At 48.3% G+C, this 24,336-nt stretch overlaps 1 protein-coding gene across 2 annotated transcripts in view; it reads right to left on the bottom strand.

Moving 5' to 3' along the window:
• JAM2 (junctional adhesion molecule 2) overlaps nt 1-24,336 on the bottom strand; it is a 98,940-nt gene that overhangs the window by 62,749 nt on the left and 11,855 nt on the right. The window contains exon 1 of one of the 2 annotated variants that reach the window (XM_030204267.1): nt 19,720-19,811. The exons of the other annotated variant lie outside the window; for it this stretch is intronic. Within the exon in view, the coding sequence (XP_030060127.1) occupies nt 19,720-19,789 (70 nt within the window). The 5' untranslated portion in view covers nt 19,790-19,811. Of the gene's footprint in view, nt 1-19,719; nt 19,812-24,336 lie in introns of those variants that run through there. 2 annotated transcript variants of the gene reach the window in all.

Genomic DNA, 24,336 nt, shown 5'->3' with positions numbered 1-24,336 from the left:
TTAAGTCCTGCTCTTTGAATATTCAGCATATTTTCATGTCTCTTATGCAGAACAATATTAAAAGCTTAATATACTTAAAACCAAGTATATAATACATCAGCACTCACCCTGATCTAATTCTCTAATCACCCAGAGAACTGAAATTGATCAGATTCATCTGGCACGATCTTCCTTCACTATCCCTCAGAACAGTCGCCATTAACTTTTCCACCATTAAAAACAGTTTTAGCATCCAGACCTTTTCACAATGAACTGTCTAAAAGAGCAAATTTATGCCAAAAAGACCTTCTCACTTGCTGGACAAATCTTCAATTGAAGCTCAACATCGATCTTTCACCTAGCAGAGCCTTTGTTGGGGCATTTATTACCACTAAAAAATATATAGGAGAATCCTATCACTGGCTACTTCTTAAAAGCTCGCTCTTTTTGATACTTAATTTTGAAAATGCTAAAATACTTTATGGGACATTGTTTCAATCAGTGTTTGTTGCTTTACATGTCTGTTAATTAAAAAATGGAGATATGTGATGATAACAGTTGTGGCTTAAATAAGACCAGGGCTTAATTTCTGGGGGAACCACTTCTTTTCAGACTCCAGAGCAGAAGGAAGCCTGCAGGGAGCAGGAGGGGATGGATTAAGAATGGAGTAGAGCAGAGCACAGTCAATTAATTTACTTCCTAATACAGTTCCTCTTTTCCTGTTGCTGCTGCCCCTGGCCCACCTGTCCCCTCCCCCAGCTCCACTTCCTTTTTTGCCTACAAATAAAGCCCCCAGTAAGACCATTGTTTGTGGCATATATTGGCCTATATCTATTGTTGATATCTGCTGTCTATAGTTAGTAGAAAAACTTGGTATGAATGTTTTTTGGGGTTGTTATTTACCTGATAACTGTCATTCCTTGAGTTCTGCCAGATCAGTCTAGACCAGTGGTTCTGAACCAGTGTGTTGCAGGGCCAGTCAGCAGAAACAACTGCGGTTGGGAAAGGAGAGTGCAGACAGCAGGAAACAGCCCAGCCCGGCAGAGGAGACGCGCTACACTAATCCTAACCAGTGGCGTAGCCAGACCTGAGATTTTGGGTGGGCCCAGAGCTAATATGGGTGGGCACGCACTGTCTAAATAAGTTTGAGTAGCGTCTCTTGGGATCCTACAAAATAATGCCTTAGAATTCACTTGATGCCCAACAGCTGCCCTGCATCAGTATAACCACATACATACTTAATGGAAAAATTGATATTTTTAAATATAATTACATTATCCCACAATCTCTCCACTGCAAAATGCTATACACAAACTTGTGCAAAAACACACTCATATCCTTACTAAACCATAACAGCACTAATTCCAAGGACAGGACGAGCTACAACCTTATGCTTGAAAAGGCAGAACTGTAATTACACTAGGCTCTAAAACACCAATACACTACCTCGTAAAAAAAGCAAAACAAAAAGGACTGCGAATACTACATGCTAGCAGAATACTGCACCTTGATCACACTTGAAAAACACATGACACAACAGACATGACACAAGGAACTAGAAATCAAAAAATATGAAGGCAAAATACTGAACTGGAAAGTTAACTCAAGAAGTCAGACTCAGCATGCAGCAATACCAGAAAAATTGAAACTTACATGCAAAATATCACCCAGGCCCACCCGTAGCTACGCCCCTGATCCTAACACCATGACTCCTTCCCAGGCTGGGCAAGCAGCAAACCCGTTTAACAGGGTTTTCAGTTCTGGTGGAAGTGAAAGTCTGTAAGTGTGTTTGCTGCGTGCACAGCCCAGTCAGGAGCCGTGGTGCTAGGATTAGTGTAGCCACGTCTTCTCTATCTAGCTGTTTCCTGCTGCCTGTGCTCTCATCTCCCAGCCGCTGCCATGAGTGGAGGCTGCACTTTTTATTTATTTATTTATTTATTTTTTTTTTTTGGGGGGGGGGGGGGGGATACAGAGCTGCTGGACTATAAGGGTTTGGGGAGAGGGGACAAAGAGTTGCTGGATCATAAGAGAGGGAAGGGGAGAGGAAAGGAGCTACTGGACTATAGAGGTTTGGGGTGGGGGGGAGGGAACACAGAGTTGATGGATCATAAGGGCGAAGGGGAGTTGCTGGACCATAAGGGGGCAGGGGAAGGCGAGAGGATAGAGAGTTACTGGCACATAATGGTGGTGGGAGGGGGGACATGGAGTTGCTGGACTAAAGGGGTGGGGAAAGAGAGGGGACACAAAGCTGCTGGATCATGGGTTGGAGGGGAGAGGGGACACAGAGCTGCTGCACATAAGGTATAGGGGATAGAGAGCTGCTGGGCTATAGGGGTAGGGGAGGGGGGGACATGGAGCTGCTGGTCAACAGGGGTGGTAGAGGGAGAGGGGACATGGAGCTGTTGGAGTATAAGGGTGGGAAGGAAAGTTGCAGGACCTTAAGGGAGAGGGGACAGGGAGTTCCTGGACCATTGGTGGGGGGAGAACGGGGACATGGAGCTGCTGGACTATAGGTGTAGGGAAGAAAGGGGACACAGAACTGCTGAATCATGGGTTGGAGGGAAGACAGGACACAGCTGCAGCACCATAAGGTATAGGGGACAGGGAACTGATGGACTATAGGAGTTGTGGTAGGTGGGAGAGGTGACACAGAGCTTCAGGACTATGGAGGGGTGGGGGGAAGAAAGGTGACATGAAACTGCTGGATGATAGGGGTATAGGAAAGAAAGGGTGATGCTGGATAATAGACGAGGAGAAGGGCAGGAAAATGCTGGACCATAAGGGTGGAGGGGAAGGGAGGGAATGGAAAAATACAGGCGGAAATTGGAGAATGGACAAATGGACAGCACAGACTGGAAGAGAGAAGACAGGAAAACAGAAAAGAGAAACTGGGGCCACCATGCTTGGAAAAATAAGATGGCAAGACAGCAAAGGTAGAAAAAAAGTGCTTTATTTTGAATTTAAGTGGAATACAGTGAAACCCCACTTGTACATGCACTGTTATTGTGTGGGTCCAGATTATATGCAATGGCAACATGCCTCCCAAAGATGCAAGGTTCGTATGCGGTACAGCAGTCCTTGATGCCTAGGTTTTGTTTTGATTTTTTAAATCAACAGCCTCTCACCTGCCTCCAGAGTTGTCTTACAAAAAGTTGCCAAAAAAGCATGCACACAAGTTTTTTTGGTGGCTTCCCACCTGCCTCTGGAGTTGTAGGAGTGCTTCTTTGGCGACTTTAGTAAGACAACTCCAGGGAAAAATTTGCATACTGTTCGCGGTTCCAAGTTCTTTACCTCCCACCTACTGCTTACTAACGGTGCTCCACTGTATGTTAGCTGATCAAAAGTCCATCAAGCCCAGTATCCTGGTTCCAATAGCGGTCAATCCAGGTCACAAGTACCTGGCAAGATCCCAGAACAGTAAAACTGATTTTACATTGCTTATGCTGTTCATGTCACTGTTCTACATATCTATACCAGAACTGATCTATACTCACTCAGGAAATGCTTAGGCCCTGGACAAGTGTGTTTTCAAGTCTTTGAGAGCTTTAGATCTGTACAAACCATATGCTACCATGATGGTCTCTTATCCATCTGGCCATAGTGGCTTTCAAAGCTGTCTCACCTCTTCAGCCTGTTTGTCTTCTAGAAACGTTCAGTAACTATAATTTCAAAGCATCTTCCTAACGTCCAGATGTAGAACCTTGCTAGCTTGCCCCCTTCTTATATCTCAGGTGACTAGGCAACTTGTCTACTTGAGATGAGAGGTTGAAACTACCTTGGGCAAGAAGGATAGTGCAAAGTGCCTGTCAATAGCCATTATTAGACATGGCTCTCTACAGGGGAGAACCTAGACCTCTGAAACCTCCTAGTTGATGTAAAAGCTACCGGAAAGATAGCCTTTCTTGAGACATCCCCCACGATACTGCACTAACAGCCTCAAAAGAAGGCTTTCCTAGAGCCTTGAGGACCAAAATCAAGTCCCTCACTCAGAGGAGGCCTGGTATGCTTGACTCCACACAAGCAATGCACTAATCTGTTTGTGGGTTAGCAGGGAAAACCCTACTATGTGTCCCCTATAATGATGACTGCACGTTGTACTTTAATGGAGTTAAATGCCAGGCCTCTCTCAAGGCAATTTTTGAACCAAAAAAGATAGCCATTTTCAAACCTGAAAAAGTCTATGTTCACCACTCAATTTTTAAAATCAGACTTAGTCATTATATCAAAAATGCTCCTTTATGGGATTGCCAGGGTACCTGTTCTCCTGGATTTTTTCATCTGATGAGGAACCTTGTAATTTTCAGTTTTCACTATCAAAAGGAAATGTGGTTCTGGGGAGAGAATTTAATCCACCAGCAGAACCACATTTCCTTTTATTCCCAAAGTTTTGAGTATCTTTGACAATCTTTCTGTCCAGTTCTTTTGCCTTTGCTTTAGTTTGCAGATACCTTGGCGTAGAAGGGGGTGTCATCTCCCTTTTCAAAGATAACCCACCATATCTCCTCTTTTCCTCCTACCCCTGCATTTCAATTGCTTTGATATCACTTTTTATGTAAACAGCTACTTCTCCTCCTACTTTTCTGCCACCTCTTTTCTTTTATAACACATTAAAGCCTTGTAAAGACCATAATCCATTGATGGATATGGTACAGTTAATGCATTTGATACACTGCCTTACTGTGATACAACCAAAGCAGTTTACATATTATGGGGTCCTTTTACTAAGGTGCGCTGAAAAATGGCCTGTGGTAGTGTAGGTGCAGATTTTGGGCACGCACAGATCCATTTTTCAGCATGCCTGTAAAAAAATGCCTTTTTACTTTTGCTGAAAATGAACGTGCGGCAAAATAAAAACTGGTGCACGTTCATTTTGTGTCTGAGACCTTACCACCAGCCATTGACTTAGCGGTAAGGTCTCTCGCATTAACCATGCGGTAATCGCCTACGCACGTCAAGTCAGAGTTACTGCCCGATTTTTGCCACGCACCAGAAAAGAAAATATATTTTCTGGTGTGCTTAGCAGACATGCATAAAAAATGAAATTACCGCACACAGTAGCAGGGCAGTAACTCCAAATTTATGTGCATTGGGTGCGCATAGGCACCTACACTGCTTAGTAAAAGGGCCCCTATATGCAGGTACTTTCTTTATCCCCTAGTGGGCTCCTAATCTAAGTTTTTGTACCTGGAACAATGAAGAGTTAAGTGACTTGCCCAGGGTCACAAGGCACCATAGTGAGAATCAAACCTAGTTCACCAGGATCTCAGCCCACTATACTAACAATTAGGGCACTCCTGCCGCTGTGACAGCAACAATATTTGGGCCTACTTCTACCATCATGAATTATCCTATTGCTTAGACAATGAGTATTTATACTCGTATCCTTCCAGCTATTTCTTTTTGTCTTGTCTATGCTCCATAGGTACCAACTTTGTAGGAGCAGGAGCACCCTTGGTATTGAGTAACGTCCTTCTCTGTGTCCAGAGAAAAGTAATTTGTGTTGAGTTTAGCACCTCCAATCATCTTAAAAAGTCAGCTTCTATGCTGTACTCTCATTGTCCACCCTATTGCTCAAATATAGCCTGTGGTTCTCAACCTAGTCCTCAGGGCACACCTAGCCAGTCAGGGATTCAGGATACTCACAATAAATATACATGAGATAGCTTTACAGACAATTGAGGTGGTGCATGCAAATTTGTCTCATGCATATTCATTATGGATATCCTGAAAACTTGACTGGCTGGGTGTACCTTAAGTACTGGATTGAGAACCAGTGGTCTAATGTAAATCAATCAGCATCCACCTGCTACCCACCTTCTCTAGTTAAAGGGGAAAGGGAAATGGGACTTGATATATCGCCTTTCTGTGGTATTTTTGCAACTACATTCAAAGCGGCTTACATATATACAGGTACTTATTTTGTACCTGGGGCAATGAAGGGTCAAGTGACTTGCCCACAGTCACAAGGAGCTGCAGTGGGAATCGAACCCAGGATCAAAGTTAAAAGGTCTGAAGCCCAATAATCCACGTTTTAAAATACTGCACTCTCTTTTTCATTAGTTTCCAGAGCTTTGCCAAACACTGAAATTAAACTAGTGTCTGTGAAAGCTTGGCTCTTCAACCAGGCCTTTAATGGAAGAAATAACTAACTTCTTAGTCTCACACACACAAGGAGTGACACAGGCTGCACATACTGCAGCAGGACATGTTTATCCATGTCTACCCTAGATGAAACAATATTTAATCATCTCTCTGACCTCATGTGCAACTTTATTTAAATTAGTCACCTTATTTTCTAATTCCTCTTACCTATCTATATGTTCCATCTTTGCTTACACCCTACACTGTCTATTAAAAAGTTCTATTACGTATTGTGTTGACATTGTAAGTAGTATACTATGCCTTACTTGGTATTGTTATTTGAATATTTTTACTGCTGTAATTGTCTATTGCTTATGTTTGATTTATTCTTACTGTACACATCTTGAGTGAATTCTTTCAAAAAAGGCGGTAAATAAATCCTAATAAATAAATAAATATCGTGTGATTCCTTCCTGTCTTGGTTATCATCTCAGCTGTACTATTTGATAAAGAATATGTGATCATTCCACAATCATTTATGCCACTGTAATCCCTCTGAATCTAAACTGACAGCTGGTCTGCACATATTGATATCTCTAATTTTGTTGTTAGACACGACTATAATTATTTCTCTTCTAAGTACTTCCTGAGATCAGGATGTGGAACTAAAGTCATGAGAGACAGGACATGAGGAGCTAGTCCCTTTGCTGGGTAATAGCTTTGCATGTACAATTACAGCACCTACTTTAATCCCCTCACTTACCCAAAAGCCACTGTATCCCTTCATTCACCATCCTTTAGTCTGTACCCCTCCATTCCCTCACTCTCTCCTTCAACTCCCTGTGATCCTGGTTACAGCAGTTGGCTGAGAACTGAGGAAGTCAAGGTTCAAATCCCACTGATGCTCCTTTTGACTTTGGGCAAATTCACTTCACCATTCACTGCTCAGATATAACAAGATTGTACCATCCTAGGACAGAGAAGTACTACTGTACCTGAATGTAACTCACACTGACTTATGCAATGAAAATACATGAGCTAAATACAATTTTAAAAATGAATAAATGTTTAAAAAATGGCAAATGGGCTCATTTTAGAGAAGGTTGAGATCAGAATTCAGATGTCCAAGCTGGGACATGCTCCATTCTGGTGGTATTTTACAAAAGGCTCTGCCAAACATGGAGCCATTTGTAAAAACAGCTATAAGGACACGCAGGAGTGCACATGTATTTTTCCCAGCATGCACAGCAGCAGCAACCATTTTAAGTGGCACAAACCCTACAGCTTCCAGGTAGAATTGTCAATTTTGCAACCTTCATGTTTAAGTGCCACCAATTCCAATTGTAGCTGTCCCATTTTACAAGGGGTCCTTTTACTAAGCACTAACACGTGCTTACCACCGCAAGGCTCACCGAAGTATCCCACAGTAAATTTGCCATGTGCGTGCACTACCCATGCACTAAAAATTAAAATGTATTTTTTAGAACAGGGGCGAGTTTGGGGCACACAGCAGCATGTCCTGCGCTAACTAGTTAATGCAGCTACATTTCCACATGCTAACTGATAAGTGCATGCTTAGCATGTGAGCCCTTACTGCCTACATAATGGGTGGTAGGGGCTCATGAGCTAATGGAAAAATTAGCACATGGCCATTACCCCTGTGATATAAATGGCCTTAGCATGCAGGAATGACCCACGGCAGGACGCACTAAGGCCACTTTTTACCACAGTTTAGTAAAAGGGCCCCTAAATACGTAAGTGCTACTAATTAAGTAGTGAGGCTGCAATTTTTTTTTTCATTTTGGAGGTTGAATAAACAGTGGGGATTTAAGGAAATGTACTCTCTTAACTCCTTGTTAAAGCCCTGGTTGAAATGAGCACTTTTTAAAAATCTGTGCATGTCTTGGAGGTGGTGTAACTTTTTTCCCCCATAAATGTGTATTCCATTTCCAAAATAGGGAATACATATGTAGAATTTTGTCCTGCCTAAGGTTCACCCAAAAACAACAAGAACGGAAGATGTACAGAAAGACCAAACTAAAATCACAGGTGTAATAAAGCCAAATTCCTTTATTAAGACCCTACACGGTCCGTGTTTCAGCCAAAGAGGCCTTCTTCAGGGGTCTACCAGCTGCTGCCCAGGACACAGAGGCAGAGTCAGGGCCAAAAGGTGATGCTGCTGTGGCAGTAGAGGTGCCTTCAGGAGTGGAGGATGTGATGCAGGCACCCCATGTCCAACTCCTTCACCACGGCCGACTTTCCAAGTTCAGACGCCGGAGAGTTTCAGCTTCTCTAGACTGTAGCGTTGGGACACGGAGAACAACAAAGTGACGGCTAGAGAAGCTGAAACTCTCCGGCATCTGAACTTGGGAAGTCGGCCGCGGTGAAGGAGTTGGACATGGGGTGCCTGCATCACATCCTCCACTCCTGAAGGCACCTCTACTGCCACAGCAGCATCACCTTTTGGCCCTGACTCTGCCTCTGTGTCCTGGGTAGCAGCTGGTAGACCCCTGAAGAAGGCCTCTTTGGCCGAAACACGGACCGTGTAGGGTCTTAATAAAGGAATTTGGCTTTTTTACACCTGTGATTTTAGTTTGGTCTTTCTGTACATCTTCCGTTCTTGTTTTTTGGTGTTTTTTACGGGAGATTTGGACTCTCTTTGTCGTTGTAAGGTTCACCCAAACCATACTACCATGCCCCCCTTGAAATCATCCATGGTGTGGATTGCTACCTATATTTATTTACTTTGACATTTAAACTACAGAATGACAAGGGGATGGGGACGGGCAGTAACCATGGGGACGGGGACAGAGCTTGCGGGGATGGGGTGAGGACAGATCCCATGGGGACGGGGACAAACTTTGTCCATGTGCCATTTTCTACTTTGAAGCCTGTTAATGAACTGGACTGTTATTTGAGTGATACAGACAACGATATTTTGAATTTTTGGAAAAACAAGCAAACATGCTGGCCACAACTAGCAAAATTTGCAAGGGGGGGGGGGGGTCCTGTATATCCTCCTACCAGCACATCTTCTAAGAAGATATCTTCTAGTGCAGGAAGGACTGTGGAAGACAGGAGGGCTACACTGAATCCCAAGATTGTTGATGACTTCTTATTTATCACGGTGGATTAAGATTTCTTGGAGTAGTAGAAATCAGCTATTGTTGGGGTTGGAAGGGTAAAGGGTGGTGGTAAGGAGGGTTATTGTATTCTGGGCCATTTGCAGCCATTTTAGGACACCCTCCTTACATCCTGCATAGATGGAATTGCAGAAATCGAACTGAGTCAAGGAAGAAATAAGATCTGATTCTCCTCAGCTTCCTAAGAGACCTAAAATCACTATGTACCCATATAAGAGCTTCTAAAATAGTCACCTATATGTACAGACCTTGGGATGTTCTTGATTCCCAGCTCATCACAAATTGCAAAGCGACCATAGAATAATTTCTAAAGTTTTCTGTTTTGCTTCACTCATCCAGTTGCCATTCAGACCCTTTCATGCCTGGCCTCCAGTATTTCTCTGTTTTGTTCATGCCACCACATTTGCTAACATTCCATTCCACAGGACAGAACCGAAAAAGCAAAGATGGCATTTCCAGAAAACGTAAATGAATCACAGAAAGCATTCCAGTGATAGTGAAGAGGAAAAGGGTGCTGGGTGAGGGCTTGACAGCTGATCAGAAGGTGACAGGCATAGAATTTTTATGAGTCATAAAGTCCTGTGCCTGTCACCTTTGTTAGGTTACTCCAATAAAACAGAATCACCTTATTTTTGTTGTTTTGTTTTTCTTTGCTATCCTTTAGTTTGGCAACCATGCTGCTCTAAAGCCTGTAACAATGAGTTTCTATAAGACTGCAACTTATTCACAGTGCTAGAACTTCTCCTACTTCAGGCTACTTGTATTTAAAATGTACAAGCCTTCCCAGCTAATAAATCTAATTATTTCAGTGTCTCCAAACAAAATGAAATGTAACTGTAAGCAATATGTCAAACCAATAAAAGACAAATTACAGAGGCCGTGGCACATTTCAGCTTCTTCTACATATCCCTCCTGTTTTCTATGACTGAAGAAACCCTGATGCTTGGATTCCTCAAAGCATAACAGTGATATGATCCTCCTGATTAACTAATGGGCAGATGATCAAAAGCTCTGCGCTGTTCCAAACAGCGCTCTAAAAATAGCGCTGGAACAGCACGGGGCTTTACCGCACCTATTATCAGAAATAATTGCATGCAAATTTAAGCATGCAATTCTCTCTGATCATGGGGTAGAAGTGCGGGAGGATGCTCTGGCACAATCCTCCCCACACATGTTTGACAGGTCTGGGCTGTCAAAAGCCCAGACCTGTCAAACATAGGGGCTGGAGGTCCATGGGACCACCAGAGCCCAACTACCCCTGCCCTGAGCCAAGCGAAACAGGAGCTGGAGGTCTGGCGGACCTCCAGTCCCCACGACCCCTCCAACACAGGTTCAGGGGGGCTGTAGATCTGGTGGGGGGGGGATTGACCCACGGCCCACTGGGCCACCAGGGAGATTGGAGGGATGGAGACCCACCAGATCTCCTGCCCCACTCGAACCTGTGTTGGGGGTTCGGGGGGATCAGAGGTCTGCCGTACCTCCAGCCCCCTGTCGCTAGGGGGGGGGGGGGTCATGGTTCCTGTGGGGGCTGCTACATTGGGGGGGAATGGGGACCTGCTAGCATGCAAATGCATGCTGGACAGGGCTCACCATTTCTCCCCAATGGTCTGCAAACCCTAATGCCAGCTCTGAGCTGGCGTAGGGTTTGCCGCGGCCAGCGAGCCAATCTTTGGCGTGCTGGTCGATGATCATTGGGGATGAATAGGTTTAGCATGCATTTGCATGCTACTTGCATTAACAGCCCTATTTTGCATGCATTTGCATGCTAGTTGCATTCAGAGCCCGCAAGCGCATTGTTTCACACGCTCAGAGGCTCTGATCATGGGGTGGTAGCAAACGCAGGTGCTAGTATGGCGCTAACAGCCTCTAGCACCTGCGTTTGCTTCTGATCATCGGCCCATAAAGTCAAGTTCACAGACTGAGACAGTAGTTCAGCTAGCTGCTTCTTTGGAGTGTCCTGTTTATTTATTTAACAATATTTATAAGTCCATTAAACCAAAACACTTTGTCATAGCAGCTGACAGAGCAGCATCAGTAAAACTACAGAAAGAAACCAAAGACAGGCAAACTAACTAAAAATTATGTCTCTAAATTATGTTGTGTGGGGGTGCCCAAGGACCCCAGTACACTTTATCTTCAGGACTGCAGGTTTCCTCTGCAAATATTTATCACAAGTCAGCCAAGGAAATGCCAGGGGAAACCTGGACTCAGTTCAAAGGAACAAATGCTGCAAGGTTAACACTTCTTTCTGAACTTCACTAGAAAAGGAGACAAATTAGATTACAAGCAGCATACGGAGATTACAGTTCTAGGGTTTATCCTTGAAGGCTACAGTTCCATGTAATACAATATTATATCATATAAAACAAAGAATGCAAAACCAGAGCCCTGAGTTTGGCTTGTCTCTTGCTCACTGTTATTTCCACAACAACAGAGAGCTTCGGATTTAATAGAACAGTGTATTAGCTTCCTTTGGAGATTAACAGATTTAGTCTGAGCCAGCTGTCTAACACTTATTGGTAGTAAGTGCAAATAGAAAAACAAAAATCATTAAAAAAAAAAACAGCTGCTGTGATGTAAGACAGCTACTTTATATCATATCCCAAACAATGTTTCACACACACATACAGAAACCATACTGGTCCTGAAAAACTGGGTCTTTTGCAATTTCATGCACAATGGAAGGGTATGATACATACCTGTAGCAGGTGTTCTCCGAGGACAGCAGGCTGATTGTTCTCACGACTGGGTGACGTCCGCGGCAGCCCCCACCAACCGAAAGAAGCTTCGCGGGACGGTCGGCACGCAGGGCACGCCCACCGCGCATGCGCGGCCGTCTTCCCGCCCGTACGCGACCGCTCCCGCCAGTTGAATGACTAGCAAAAGATGAAACACACAACTCCAAAGGGGAGGAGGGAGGGTAGGTGAGAACAATCAGCCTGCTGTCCTCGGAGAACACCTGCTACAGGTATGTATCATACCCTTTCTCCGAGGACAAGCAGGCTGCTTGTTCTCACGACTGCGGTATCCCTAGCTCTCAGGCTCACTCAAAACAAGAACCCAGGTCAATGGAACCTCGCAACGGCGAGGAAACAACAGAAATTGACCTACGAAGAACAACTAACTGAGAGTGCAGCCTGACCAGAATAAATTCGGGTCCTGGAGGGTGGAGTTGGATTTACACCCCAAACAGATTCTGCAGCACCGACTGCCCGAACCGACTGTCGCGTCGGGTATCCTGCTGGAGGCAGTAATGTGATGTGAATGTGTGGACAGATGACCACGTCGCAGCCTTGCAAATCTCTTCAATAGTGGCTGACTTCAAGTGGGCCACTGACGCTGCCATGGCTCTAACACTATGAGCCGTGACATGACCCTCAAGAGTCAGCCCAGCCTGGGCGTAAGTGAAGGAAATGCAATCTGCTAGCCAATTAGAGATGGTGCGTTTCCCGACAGCGACCCTAGCCTGTTAGGGTCGAAAGAAATAAACAATTGGGCGGACTGTCTGTTGGGCTGTGTCCGCTCCAAGTAGAAGGCCAATGCTCTCTTGCAGTCCAATGTGTGCAACTGACGTTCAGCAGGGCGGGTATGCGGCCTGGGGAAGAATGTTGGCAAGACAATTGACTGGTTAAGATGGAACTCCGACACCACCTTCGGCAGGAACTTTGGGTGGGTGCGGAGCACTACTCTGTTGTGATGAAATTTGGTATATGGAGCATGAGCTACTAGGGCTTGAAGCTCACTGACCCTACGAGCTGAAGTAACTGCCACCAAGAAAATGACCTTCCAGGTCAAGTACTTCAGATGGCAGGTATTCAGTGGCTCAAAAGGAGGTTTCATCAGCTGGGTGAGGACGACGTTGAGATCCCATGACACAGTAGGAGGCTTGATAGGGGGCTTTGACAAAAGCAAGCCTCTCATGAATCGAACGACTAAAGGCTCTCCAGAGATGGCTTTACCTTCCACACGATAATGGTAAGCACTAATCGCACTAAGGTGATTCCTTACTGAGTTGGTCTTGAGGCCAGACTCTGATAAGTGCAGAAGGTATTCAAGCAGGTTCTGTGCAGGGCAAGAACGAGGTTCTAGGGCCTTGCTCTCACACCAAACGACAAACCTCCTCCACTTGAAAAAGTAACTCTTTTTAGTGGAATCCTTCCTAGAGGCAAGCAAGACCCGGGAGACACCCTCAGACAGACCCAACGCAGCGAAGTCTACGCCCTCAACATCCAGGCCGTGAGAGCCAGGGATTGAAGGTTGGGGTGCAGCAACGCTCCGTCGTTCTGCGAAATGAGAGTCGGAAAACACTCCAATCTCCACGGTTCTTCTGAGGACAACTCCAGAAGAAGAGGGAACCAGATCAGACGGGGCCAAAAGGGCGCTATCAGAATCATGGTGCCGCGGTCTTGCTTGAGCTTCAGTAAGGTCTTCCCCACCAAAGGTATGGGAGGATAAGCATACAGGAGGCCGGTCCCCCAATGAAGGAGAAAGGCATCTGACGCTAGCCTGCCGTGTGTCTGAAGTCTGGAACAGAACAGAGGCAGCTTGTGGTTGGTCTGAGAGGCGAAAAGATCCACCGAGGGGGTGCCCCACTCTCGGAAGATCTTGCGCACCACTCTGGAATGGAGCGACCACTCGTGCGGTTGCATGACTCTGCTCAGTCTGTCGGCCAGACTGTTGTTTACGCCTGCCAGGTATGTGGCCTGGAGGAGCATGCCGAACCGGCACGCCCAATGCCACATCCCGACGGCTTCCTGACACAGGGGGCGAGATCCGGTGCCCCCCTGCTTGTTGACGTAATACATTGCAACCTGATTGTCTGTCCGAATTTGGATAATTTGGTAGGACAGCCGATCTCTGAAAGCCTTCAGTGCGTTCCAGATCGCTCGGAGCTCCAGGAGGTTGATCTGTAGATCCTTTTCCTGGAGGGACCACAGACCCTGGGTGTGAAGCCCATCGACGTGAGCTCCCCACCCCAGGCGAGATGCATCCGTCGTCAGCACTTTCGAGGGCTGCGGAATTTGGAATGGACGTCCCAGGGTCAAATTGGTCCGGATGGTCCACCAGAGCAGTGAAGTGCGGCAACTGGTGGAGAGGCGGATGACATCTTCTAGATTCCCGGTGGCTTGGAACCACTGGGAAGCTAGGGTCCATTGAGCAGATCTCATGTGAAGACGAGCCATGGGAGTCACATGAACTGTGGAGGCCATATGACCCAGAAGTCTCAACATCTGCCGAGCTGTGACCTCTGAGACGCTCTGGTCTGCGAAGCCAGGGCCAGGAGATTGGTGGCCCGCGCTTCGGGAAGGTAGGCCTGAGCCGTCTGGGTATTCAGCAGCGCTCCTATGAATTCCAGAGACTGGGATGGCTGGAGATGGGACTTTGGGTAATTTATCACAAACCCCAGCAGCTCCAGAAGTTGAATAGTGCACTGCATGGACCGGAGGGCTCCTGCCTCTGAGGTGTTCTTGACCAGCCAATCGTCGAGATATGGGAACACGTGCACTCCCAGCTTGCGTAGGTAGGCCGCTACCACCACGAGGCACTTGGTAAACACTCGTGGGGCAGAGGCGAGCCCAAAGGGCAGCACACAATACTGAAAGTGCCGTGCGCCCAGGCGGAATCTGAGATACTGTCTGTGAGCTGGCAGTATCGGTATGTGAGTATATGCGTCCTTTAAATCCAGGGAACATAGCCAATCGTTTTTCTGAATCATTGGCAGAAGGGTGCCCAAGGAAAGCATCCTGAACTTTTCTTTGACCAGGAATTTGTTCAGGCCTCTCAGGTCTAGGATGGGACGCATCCCCCCTGTTTTCTTTTCCACAAGGAAGTACCTGGAATAGAATCCCTGCCCTTCCTGCCCGATGGTACGGGCTCGCCCGCATTGGCGCTGAGAAGGGCGGAGAGTTCCTCTGCAAGTACCTGCTTGTGATGGGAGCTGAAAGACTGAGCTCCCGGGGGACAATTTGGAGGCAGGGAGGCCAAATTCAGGGCGTATCCGCACCGCACTATTTGGAGAACCCACTGGTCGGAGGTTATGAGAGGCCACCTTTGGTGAAAGAATTTTAACCTCCCTCCGACCGTCAGATCGTCCGGTACGGACACTTGTAGGGCGGCTATGTTCCCGTGGATCCAGTCAAAAGCCCGTCCCGGCTTTTGCTGTGGAGGCGCAGGGGGCTGCTTAGGCGCACTGCTGTTGACGAGAACGAGCGCGCTGGGGCTGTCCCTGTGCCTGACGAGGCCTTCGGGCCGGCTGGTTGTACCTACGCTTCGCAAAAGAATAGGGTGCAGCCTGCCGGGCCCGGGAAAAACGTCCACCTGTGGAGGTGGATGCTGAAGGCGCCCGGTGGAGAGCTTGTCGAGAGCGGTTTCCCCGCTGATTGCAGTTGGTCCACCATCTGCTCGACCTTCTCACCGAAAATGTTATCCCCCCGGCAAGGGACGTCAGCCAGTCTCTGCTGGGTGCGGTTGTCCAGGTCAGAGGCACGCAGCCATGAGAGCCTGCGCATCACTATACCTTGGGCCGCAGCACGAGATGCCACGTCACAGGTGTCAAAAATACCCCTGGACAGGAACTTTCTCTGCACGCCTTCAGCTGCCTGACCACCTCCTGATAAGGCCTGGACTGCTCCGGCGGGGAGCTTCTCGACCAGGTCCGCCAGTTGTTGCACATAGGTCCGCATGTGAATGCTCATATAGAGCAGGTATGACTGTATGCGGGTCAGCGAGCATGGAGGATTGGTAGGCCTTCCTCCCAAACGAGTCCAGAGTGCGAGACTCCCGCCCCGGGGGGCGCCGAGGCGGTATCCCTCGAACTCCGTGCCCTCTTGAGAGCAGAATCCACGACCGCTGAGTCATGGGGCAATTGGGGCCGCATGAGCTCTGGGTCAGAGTGGATCCTGTACTGGGACTCTGCTTTCTTGGGAATGGTGGGGTTAGTTAATGGTCGCACCCAGTTCCGGAGCAGCGTCTCCTGCAGGACATTGTGCAGCGGCACCGTGGAGGACTCTCTAGGTGGTGATGGAGAGTCGAGGACCTCGAGCATCTCGGCCCTCGGCTCTTCCACAGAGACCACGGGGAAGGGAATGCTTATAGACATATCCCGCACAAAGGAGGCAAAGGAGAGACTCTCAGGAGGTGAGAGCTTTCTCTCCGGTGAAGGCGTGGGGTCCGAGGGGAAGGCCCGTAGACTCCTCTGAGGAGAAATATCTAGGGTCCTCCTCTTCCCCCCACGAGTCCTCATCCTCGGTATCGGACATTAGCTCATGTAGCTGAGTCCTGTACCGGGTCCGGCTCGACGTCGAGGCACCGAGGTCTCGGTGTCGTCGAGCGGTGGACTCCCGCGCCGGCGGGGACAGAGCTCCCTCCATCGACGTCGACGGGGACTCCACCTGCGTGGCGGTCGAGACCGGCACCGCAAGCGGCGGCGGTGTCGACAGCCCCGGCGCCGGGCTAGAGCTCACCGGCGCCACAGTCATCGGCGCCGAGGGCGCAAGCACCCCCGGCGCCGGCACAGCCTGGCGCATCAGCCCTTCCAGGATCCCCGGAAGGATGGCTCTGAGGCACTCGTCCAGGGCCCGCTGCCGGGAAAGGCGGTGTGGCCGGTAAGGGTGTCGGTGCCGGAAGCTGCTGGGGGCCAGGAGACGGCACCGAGGTGCCGGAACCCCGACGCGTCGGTACCAGCCACAACCGACGGAGACCTCTCCTCACGACGATGACGCTTCGGCGTCGTCTCCTCATCCGACATCGGGATGCACCGAAGGCGACCGGTGACGACGCTTCTTGTCTTTCTTCCGATGCATGTCACCGGCGCCGGAGGGCATGGAGGAGGAGGAGGTCGATCCCCCTCGGTCTCGAGGTACCGGGTCAGACAGGGTTCGGTCCCGCGGCCCACGAGCTGAGGGCGTGACTGGGGCCGACTGCCCACGCGGCCTCTCACCCCCACTCTCACCGAAGACCGGCGGGCCGACGGACCTGTTCTCCTGGGGTCGCTGCCATCGGTGCCGGTGTCTCGGGCATCGATACCGGTACCGAAGGGCCGGGCGTCGATACCGCTGCCTTCGAGGTCGACGTCGAGGGGCCGGCGCAAGTTCCAAAAAGATGGTCCCGCAGAACTTGCCTCGCAACCTGGGTCCGTTTCCGGAGACCGAGACACAAAGAACACGACTTGAGATTGTGCTCCGGCCCGAGGCACTGGAGGCACCAAGCGTGGGTGTCGGTCTGCGAGATCGGCCGCCGCAGCGACCACACTTTTTAAATCCACTCGGACCTTCGAGGACATCGACGGAAAAATCGCGTCGGCGAAGTCAAAGTCGTCATGGTGGCTAAAATCACACCACGAAAAACAAACGACCGAGCGGCCACTAGGCCGCAACGTGGCGTCCCCGCTGGAAGCGAGGGAAAAAAGGGAGCGCGTGTCCCACACGCGCAGGGCTTCTTTTTTTTTTTTTAAAGGAAACCGGGCGGTAACTAAAACTGAAAAACAAAGTTAGAAAAAAACACGATCAGCGTATACGCGATCGAACGATCCGGCGGCTGAACAGAGAGAGCGCAAAACACGACTCTCTCCAGGCGCGGAAAAAAAGGAACTGGCGGGAGCGGTCGCGCACGGGGCGGGAAGACGGCCGCGCATGCGCGGTGGGCGTGCCCTGCGTGCCGACCGTCCCGCGAAGCTTCTTTCCGGTTGGTGGGGGCTGCCGCGGACGTCACCCAGTCGTGAGAACAAGCAGCCTGCTTGTCCTCGGAGAATGGAATGATACACTTAGGTTTTGCTAAGTGCAGTTCTTGAAGCCTTGGAAACTCCACTACAAAACAACTCCACATCCAGTCACTGTTAGACCCAGAACAGCTGGAAAGCCCCAGATGCTCCCTGAAAGCATTTTTCCAGGCTCTTTGGTCCATGCAGACTGAGAAAGGAGGAGAATCTAGAGACAAAACAGGAGAAATACATGGGCAGAAGTGAATGGATGGCAAGGCGGGAACAGAATACAAAGACAGAGGGGCAAAGCAGGAGAGAGAAAAACAGATGGCAGAATCAGGGGCTAAAATCTGCAGGGGAAAGGGGTTTATAGAGAAATATAAAAACAGGTCAAGGAATATTGCATCCAAGGCAGGCTCTGAGATGTGGGATAGCGAGGAAACAGATTCATATAAAAACAAAACTGGCATTACAAAGAAACAAAAGTGCCAGCAGCTGGCAGCTCAGTAACTGGATACCCATTTTATATTTATTTGGGATTTTAGGCTCCAGGCGTTATCCCCAGCACCTGCGTTAACATCTTAATTTTATACTGTTTACATTTTCTTAGAGACATGCACCTTTCTCCATAATTACAGCTTGAATTTTTCTAAGAGCAATTCATGCTCTACATCTCCCTTGAACACAGTCTGCGTGGGCACCTGATATGCAGGAAACAATTTAACCACTCAGCTGGAAGTTCCACCAAAGTTTTATCTAGAGCACACATTATCTCTTGAAAGTATACATGCGTTTATTTGGAAGCTATTTTTTGTAAATGCCTCCAACTGTTACATGGGGGGCGGGGGGGGGTTGTGGAATTAATCCCATGGAATGTCCCAGCAATGTGGAATGAAAGGAAAAAAAACCAGAAGAGATGAGGAGAAAGCAGTTTATCTAGACATGAGATGTGTTAGCATCCACACTTCGGGAAGGGGGGGGGGGGGGGGGGTAAGTATAAGAGACAATCCGCTGCAAGGCGGAGAACTCAAGACTCCCCACAGAGAACAACAATAATACAAAAAGTGGGAGGACGACCAAGGATCCCAAAGACTGAGAAGATGTATAATAAAAGAGAAGTTTATTGTGATAGGAGGGTAAACCATGCTTACTGCCCCTATTAATAAAAACAAGTGATATAAGGGGTTGTGACTTCCTTTCATATACAGTGCTGCACTGCTACGGTAGTAAATAATTCTAGATTTTACAAGGCACCTTTCCTAGCCCTGAGAACAAATATACAATAGGGCAACTATCCAGAAATCCATGGGTAACAAAGTTCCATAAATCAAATGGAACCCAATGCAACCAATGTGCAGCTTTTGCCATAACTCCTGGTTGGGGGTGTTTTACCCAACGCACATTCCCCTCACTCTTCCTCTACTATACATACTTCAGTTTTACATAAAACTCAGGTTTATGTAATCTCCACGAAATTAATAACAGCCACATCCCTTCAGATGCAACTCGTCTAAGCTTTACTCCCTAACTTCGATACACAGAACAACATAAAGCATCACAAGTAGCTTCTGTACAGCCTGAAATCCCCCTCCCTAGCAATAAGGAGACTACAGGCGTTACTGACCCAGCCGCCCATCTAAGAGTGCTTACCGATCACCCTTCCCCCACTCAGATCTGAGGCTTACTTACAGCTTCCCTATCCCAGCTCAGATGTGAAGGTGCCTATTGGTCACCCCACCCCAAACTCAGATTTGAGGGAATTTAGAAACCCCAAACTAATGCTTCTTTCAGGGAGTTTATAGAGTCCAAAGCACTTACAGCAGAGAGCCAGGGCGCAGCCGAGGAGCAGCAGAGGCATCCTCCAGGAGGAGCTGAGCACCAACTGCATGGATGAGAACTAGAGGGAGGGGGGCGGCCGCACCGGCCTCTGCTGCTTGCTGCCTGTAAGAGAAGGCGGAGCAGGGCGGCTGCTGCGGCTCCTCCTCCTGGACACTGAACGAGAGGCCCTGTGAGGGCTGGCCCAAGACTGCCGAAAATCCCCGAGGATCGGGCTGGAATACTAACATAAACGAACATAGGAATGACAATGCATTAACACTATATTGAGCAAACTCCATTACTATGACCAGGGAGCATTCACCTGTGTTCTGTAAGTTTAGCACTTTCAATTATTTGGAAAAGTTGGCTCCTATGACTGCCAGTAACACAGCAATGCCTAAGTACGTTTCTAAATAAACTCATTCTAGGGGTAAGTCCTAAAAAAACGGACTATTAGAAACTGGTTGAAGTGAACAGCAGATTACGGTGTGCATACGGATAAACGGAGTTCACTGTGAAAATGGGTTATGCACTAGGAACGAAGCTGTATCTGACTCTGATTGTGCATGTGAACAAGTACGTCTAAAAGACATTGGGGGGGGGGGGGGGGGCAGAGGGGTCATGTGGTTCACTGATGCCCTGGTATACTCCAGCCATTTTTCCTTTGGTTGGGTTCTATTCAATATTTTTATGCGTCATATTGTCGAGGAGATAAGAAAGACAGTTGGTATTTTTGCAGACGGCTTTAACTGGACTGGCTCAAGCGGTTTTGTCCCTCTGAGCCAACTTTTGTGAGAGTAAGGGAACATGCTCTCATGGTTGTAAAATGTAACCTGTGAGGCAGTTTTTGGCACTCTGACCCGTGCCTCACCTAACTCATGCCTTAAACTAGCCATGGACATTAATATTTGCAACAGAATGGACGTGCCTGAGTGAGTAGATAACAGAAAAAGCATTTTTAAGAAAGCCTAAGGAATGAACTACTACTCGGCAGCTAGATTTCAGCATTAAAAATGTAGTTGGGGGGAGCATTCAGACTGTGGGGTTCAGCATTTTTTAAAATATTGATTGCTGCAGGCTGAATAGACCCAGATATTCAGTGTGGTAGGCTAAATCTGGGTACCACACTGAATGTTCAGTACTTTCATGGCTGCTGGAAGTTATCCAGGTCCAGCCAATATCCAGGCTGCCATAGCGATCAGAGCTGATATTCAGCATCACTCTCCAGTAAGCACCTGAGCCATGCAAAGCCGTTTAATTGGGCAGGAGCCTCTACTGTTTGGTTAAATAGTGTTGAACATCAACACTTTCATATTGGGTTCAAATCTTTTTATTCATTTTTTAAGGTAAAGTAACAAAAACATGTGTACAAAATCACAGAGAAATACATTACATGCTCAAATGTAAGCAGTTAGCTTCGCAGGGTTTAAAAAAGGTTTGGCTATCTTCCTAAAAGAAAAGTCCATAAGCCATTATTAAGATGGACTTGGGAAAATCCACCGCTTATTCTAGGATAAATAGCATAAAATGTATTTTTACTGTTTGGGATCTTGCCAGGTACTTGTGATCTGGATTGGCCACTGTTGGAAACAGGGTACTGGGCTTGATGGACCTTCAGTCTATCCCAGTATGGCAACGCTTATGTTCTTAAGAATAGAACTATAAAAATAATTTTGGAAAAAACAATACTAAAATAATACAATAATTAAAAAGAAAAGGGAAATGCTATATAGACATAATAAACTGGTAGTTTTCTGTGAATATGAAAGGGTATGAATAGATACAAGACACTGGTTACCTTGAGCCTTTATATATCCATACATAGAATGTCAATGTGATTAAAAATCTTGTTTAAATATGTATCTAAAGGTTTCCATGTCTGAACGATGGCCTGTAAGTTATTTGGGTTTTTAAAATCAGATTTTAATTTAAATTTTGATATCATACATACTGTATTCCACCATAATGCGTATCTAACATGTTTTCATTTTTCCAGTTGCCTAGAATCGTCTTCAGGGCATGGAGATTAAAATATCAAAAAGTATGAAATCTGATTCCTGCATATCTAATTGAGGATATGCCAAATGTAAAATTATTAAATCAACTAGCCGTTAAGCCCGTTAAAACGGGCGAGATTTGTAATTCTCACCTCCATGTCCAGCAAACCTCCTCTCTCCCGTGCCCTCCCCTGATCCATGTTCAGCAACCTTGCTCTCTCCCCTGCCCTCCCCCCATAACCAGCAACCCTTCTCTTTCCCTTGGCCCCCCCCGTCCATCAACCCTGCTCTCTCCCCTGCCCTCCCCCATGTCCAGCAACCCTCCTCTCTCCCCTGCCCTCCTCTCCCTCTTTCCCTTGCCCTCCCCCCATGTCCAGCAACCCTCCTCTCTGCCCTGCTCTCTCCCCATATCCAGCAACCCTCCTCTTTCCCTTGGCCTCCCCCCCCCCCCCCCCCCGTCCACCAACCCTGTCTCCCATGCCCTCCCCCCATGTCCAGCAACCCTCCTCTCTCCCCTGCCCCCCTCCCCTCCATCGACCCATGTCCAGCACCCTGCTCTCTCCCCTGCTCTCCCCCCCATGTCCAGCAGCCCTCCTGTCTCCCCTGGCCTCACCCCGTCCACCGACCCTCCACCCATGTAAAATTATTAAATCAACTAGCCGTTAAGCCCGTTAAAACGGGCGAGATTTGTAATTCTCACCTCCATGTCCAGCAAACCTCCTCTCTCCCTTGCCCTCCCCTGATCCATGTTCAGCAACCTTGCTCTCTCCCTGCCCTCCCCCCCATGCCCAGCAGCCCTTCTGTATCCCCTGACCTCCCCCTGTCCACCAACCATCCTCTCTCCCTGCCCTCCACCCATATCCAGCTACCCTCCTCTTTCCCTTGGCATCCCCCACCCTGCTCTCTCCCATGCCCTCCCCCCATATCCAGCACCCTCCTCTCTGCCTGCTCTCTCCCCATGTCCAGCTACCCTCCTCACCGCTCCCCTCCCCCCCACCATGCCGGGCCCCCTGCACTGACATGAGAGCGCTTCTCACCGTGTGAAAGCGCTGCAGGCAGCAGCAGATCGCTCTGCTGCTGCCTGCAGTGCTTCCACACGGAGGTGAGAGGCGCTCTCATGTCAGTGCAGGGGGCCCGATGCGAGGGGAGCGGCGGTGGCAACGACGTCAGGGATGGAGGGTTGGAGGTTGGTGCGCCGGCGATGTTCTTCCTCGTCTCCAGGCTCCAGCGGCAACGGCCATTTACCTCTCTGTTCCACCCTCTGACGTCATCACATCTTGACGCGAGGGCGGGACAGAGAGGGAAGTCTCTACTGCGCATTGCAGGTGAGTCCGGTCACTTGCCATTTATATGTTTGATTGAGAGCTTGGTTTGACAGTGAATATGGCTTGGATGCATTTCCAAATTTGCATCCAGAAACAACTTAATCACTGGAAACGGGCACTAGCAAGGTTCCAGGGCCCCTCCCCTCCCCCCTTCTCCCTCCCTCCTCCTGTTCCCCCCACCCCTCCTCCTCCCCTCACCCCCTCTTCTCCCCTTCACCTCCTCCCCCCCTCCCCCTCCTCTCTCTCCTCCTCCTCTCCTCCCCCTCTTCCCTCCCTCCTTCCTCATCCCCCTCCTTCCTATGACCCCCCTCCCCCCCTCTCTCATCTCAGGACCCCTTCCCCCCTCTTGTCTCAGGAGCCCCTCCCCCTCTCTCTCTCTCATCTCAGGACCCTCACCCCCTCCCCCCTCTCTCTCATCTCAGGACTCCCCTCCTCTGATTTCTGCCACCCCTCCCTCCCTCTGTGTCTGTTGCCTGTGAGTGCAAGGAGGATATGTGCTGTTTAAAAAGTTTTACCTCCTGCAGTGGTTTCAGCTGTTCTTCTGGTCCCGCCCTCATTTCCTGTTTGCGGAAACTGAGAGCGATTGCGATTGCCTGTGGTTGGTCCCTTTCTCCTTCTGATGTCGCGTTTCTTTCCCTGGCAACTATACAGAGTTCCCCTCGAGGGCGGGGGCGATTACGAACCCTAGGAACACTACATGGCTTCACCTGCCACGCTGCCACTGAGTCAGCTTCAGAACGTTGGAGGTGTGAATTATTATATTAGATGGGCTAATGTACCTTCAGATTGGTACAATGCCAACATGAGTTGTTAGGGGAGAGACCCACTTTCTATTTTTCATAGGGTCCAAATTGCCTTATGTAGTAAAAAGTAAAGGGATTGTGCCATGCTGGAGGAATGAGTTGAGCCATAAATGAGACCAAACAATATTATCAAGCTGTATATCCAGGCCCTTAAGCCAAACATCTTTACACTTTCATATTGGGATTGACCAGGTATTGCTAGGTGATCCCTGGACTGCTTATTCCTAGAAATGGGATGTTGGGTCTGGATGGACAATGGTCTGAACCAGCATTGGTTCTTCCTAGGTCCTTACGTAGAGTTACACATTGTAGATGCATATCTGAGTGGGTACATAGTACAATGATTGCAGATAAAGACCATAATTGTTCATTCGGTCTGCCCAGCATTTTATTTTGGGTTGTAACTACTACTCTGTGCTAACTACTCCTGTGACATTCTGTTTAGGGTTCAACTGACATTCCTTCCAGGCTACCCTCAAGCTTTTTGGAAAG

The sequence above is a fragment of the Microcaecilia unicolor genome, chromosome 5, assembly GCF_901765095.1.
Source record: "Microcaecilia unicolor chromosome 5, aMicUni1.1, whole genome shotgun sequence".
In the NCBI taxonomy this organism is placed as follows: Eukaryota; Metazoa; Chordata; class Amphibia; order Gymnophiona; family Siphonopidae; genus Microcaecilia; species Microcaecilia unicolor.
This window is presented reverse-complemented; position numbering and strand designations above follow the sequence as displayed.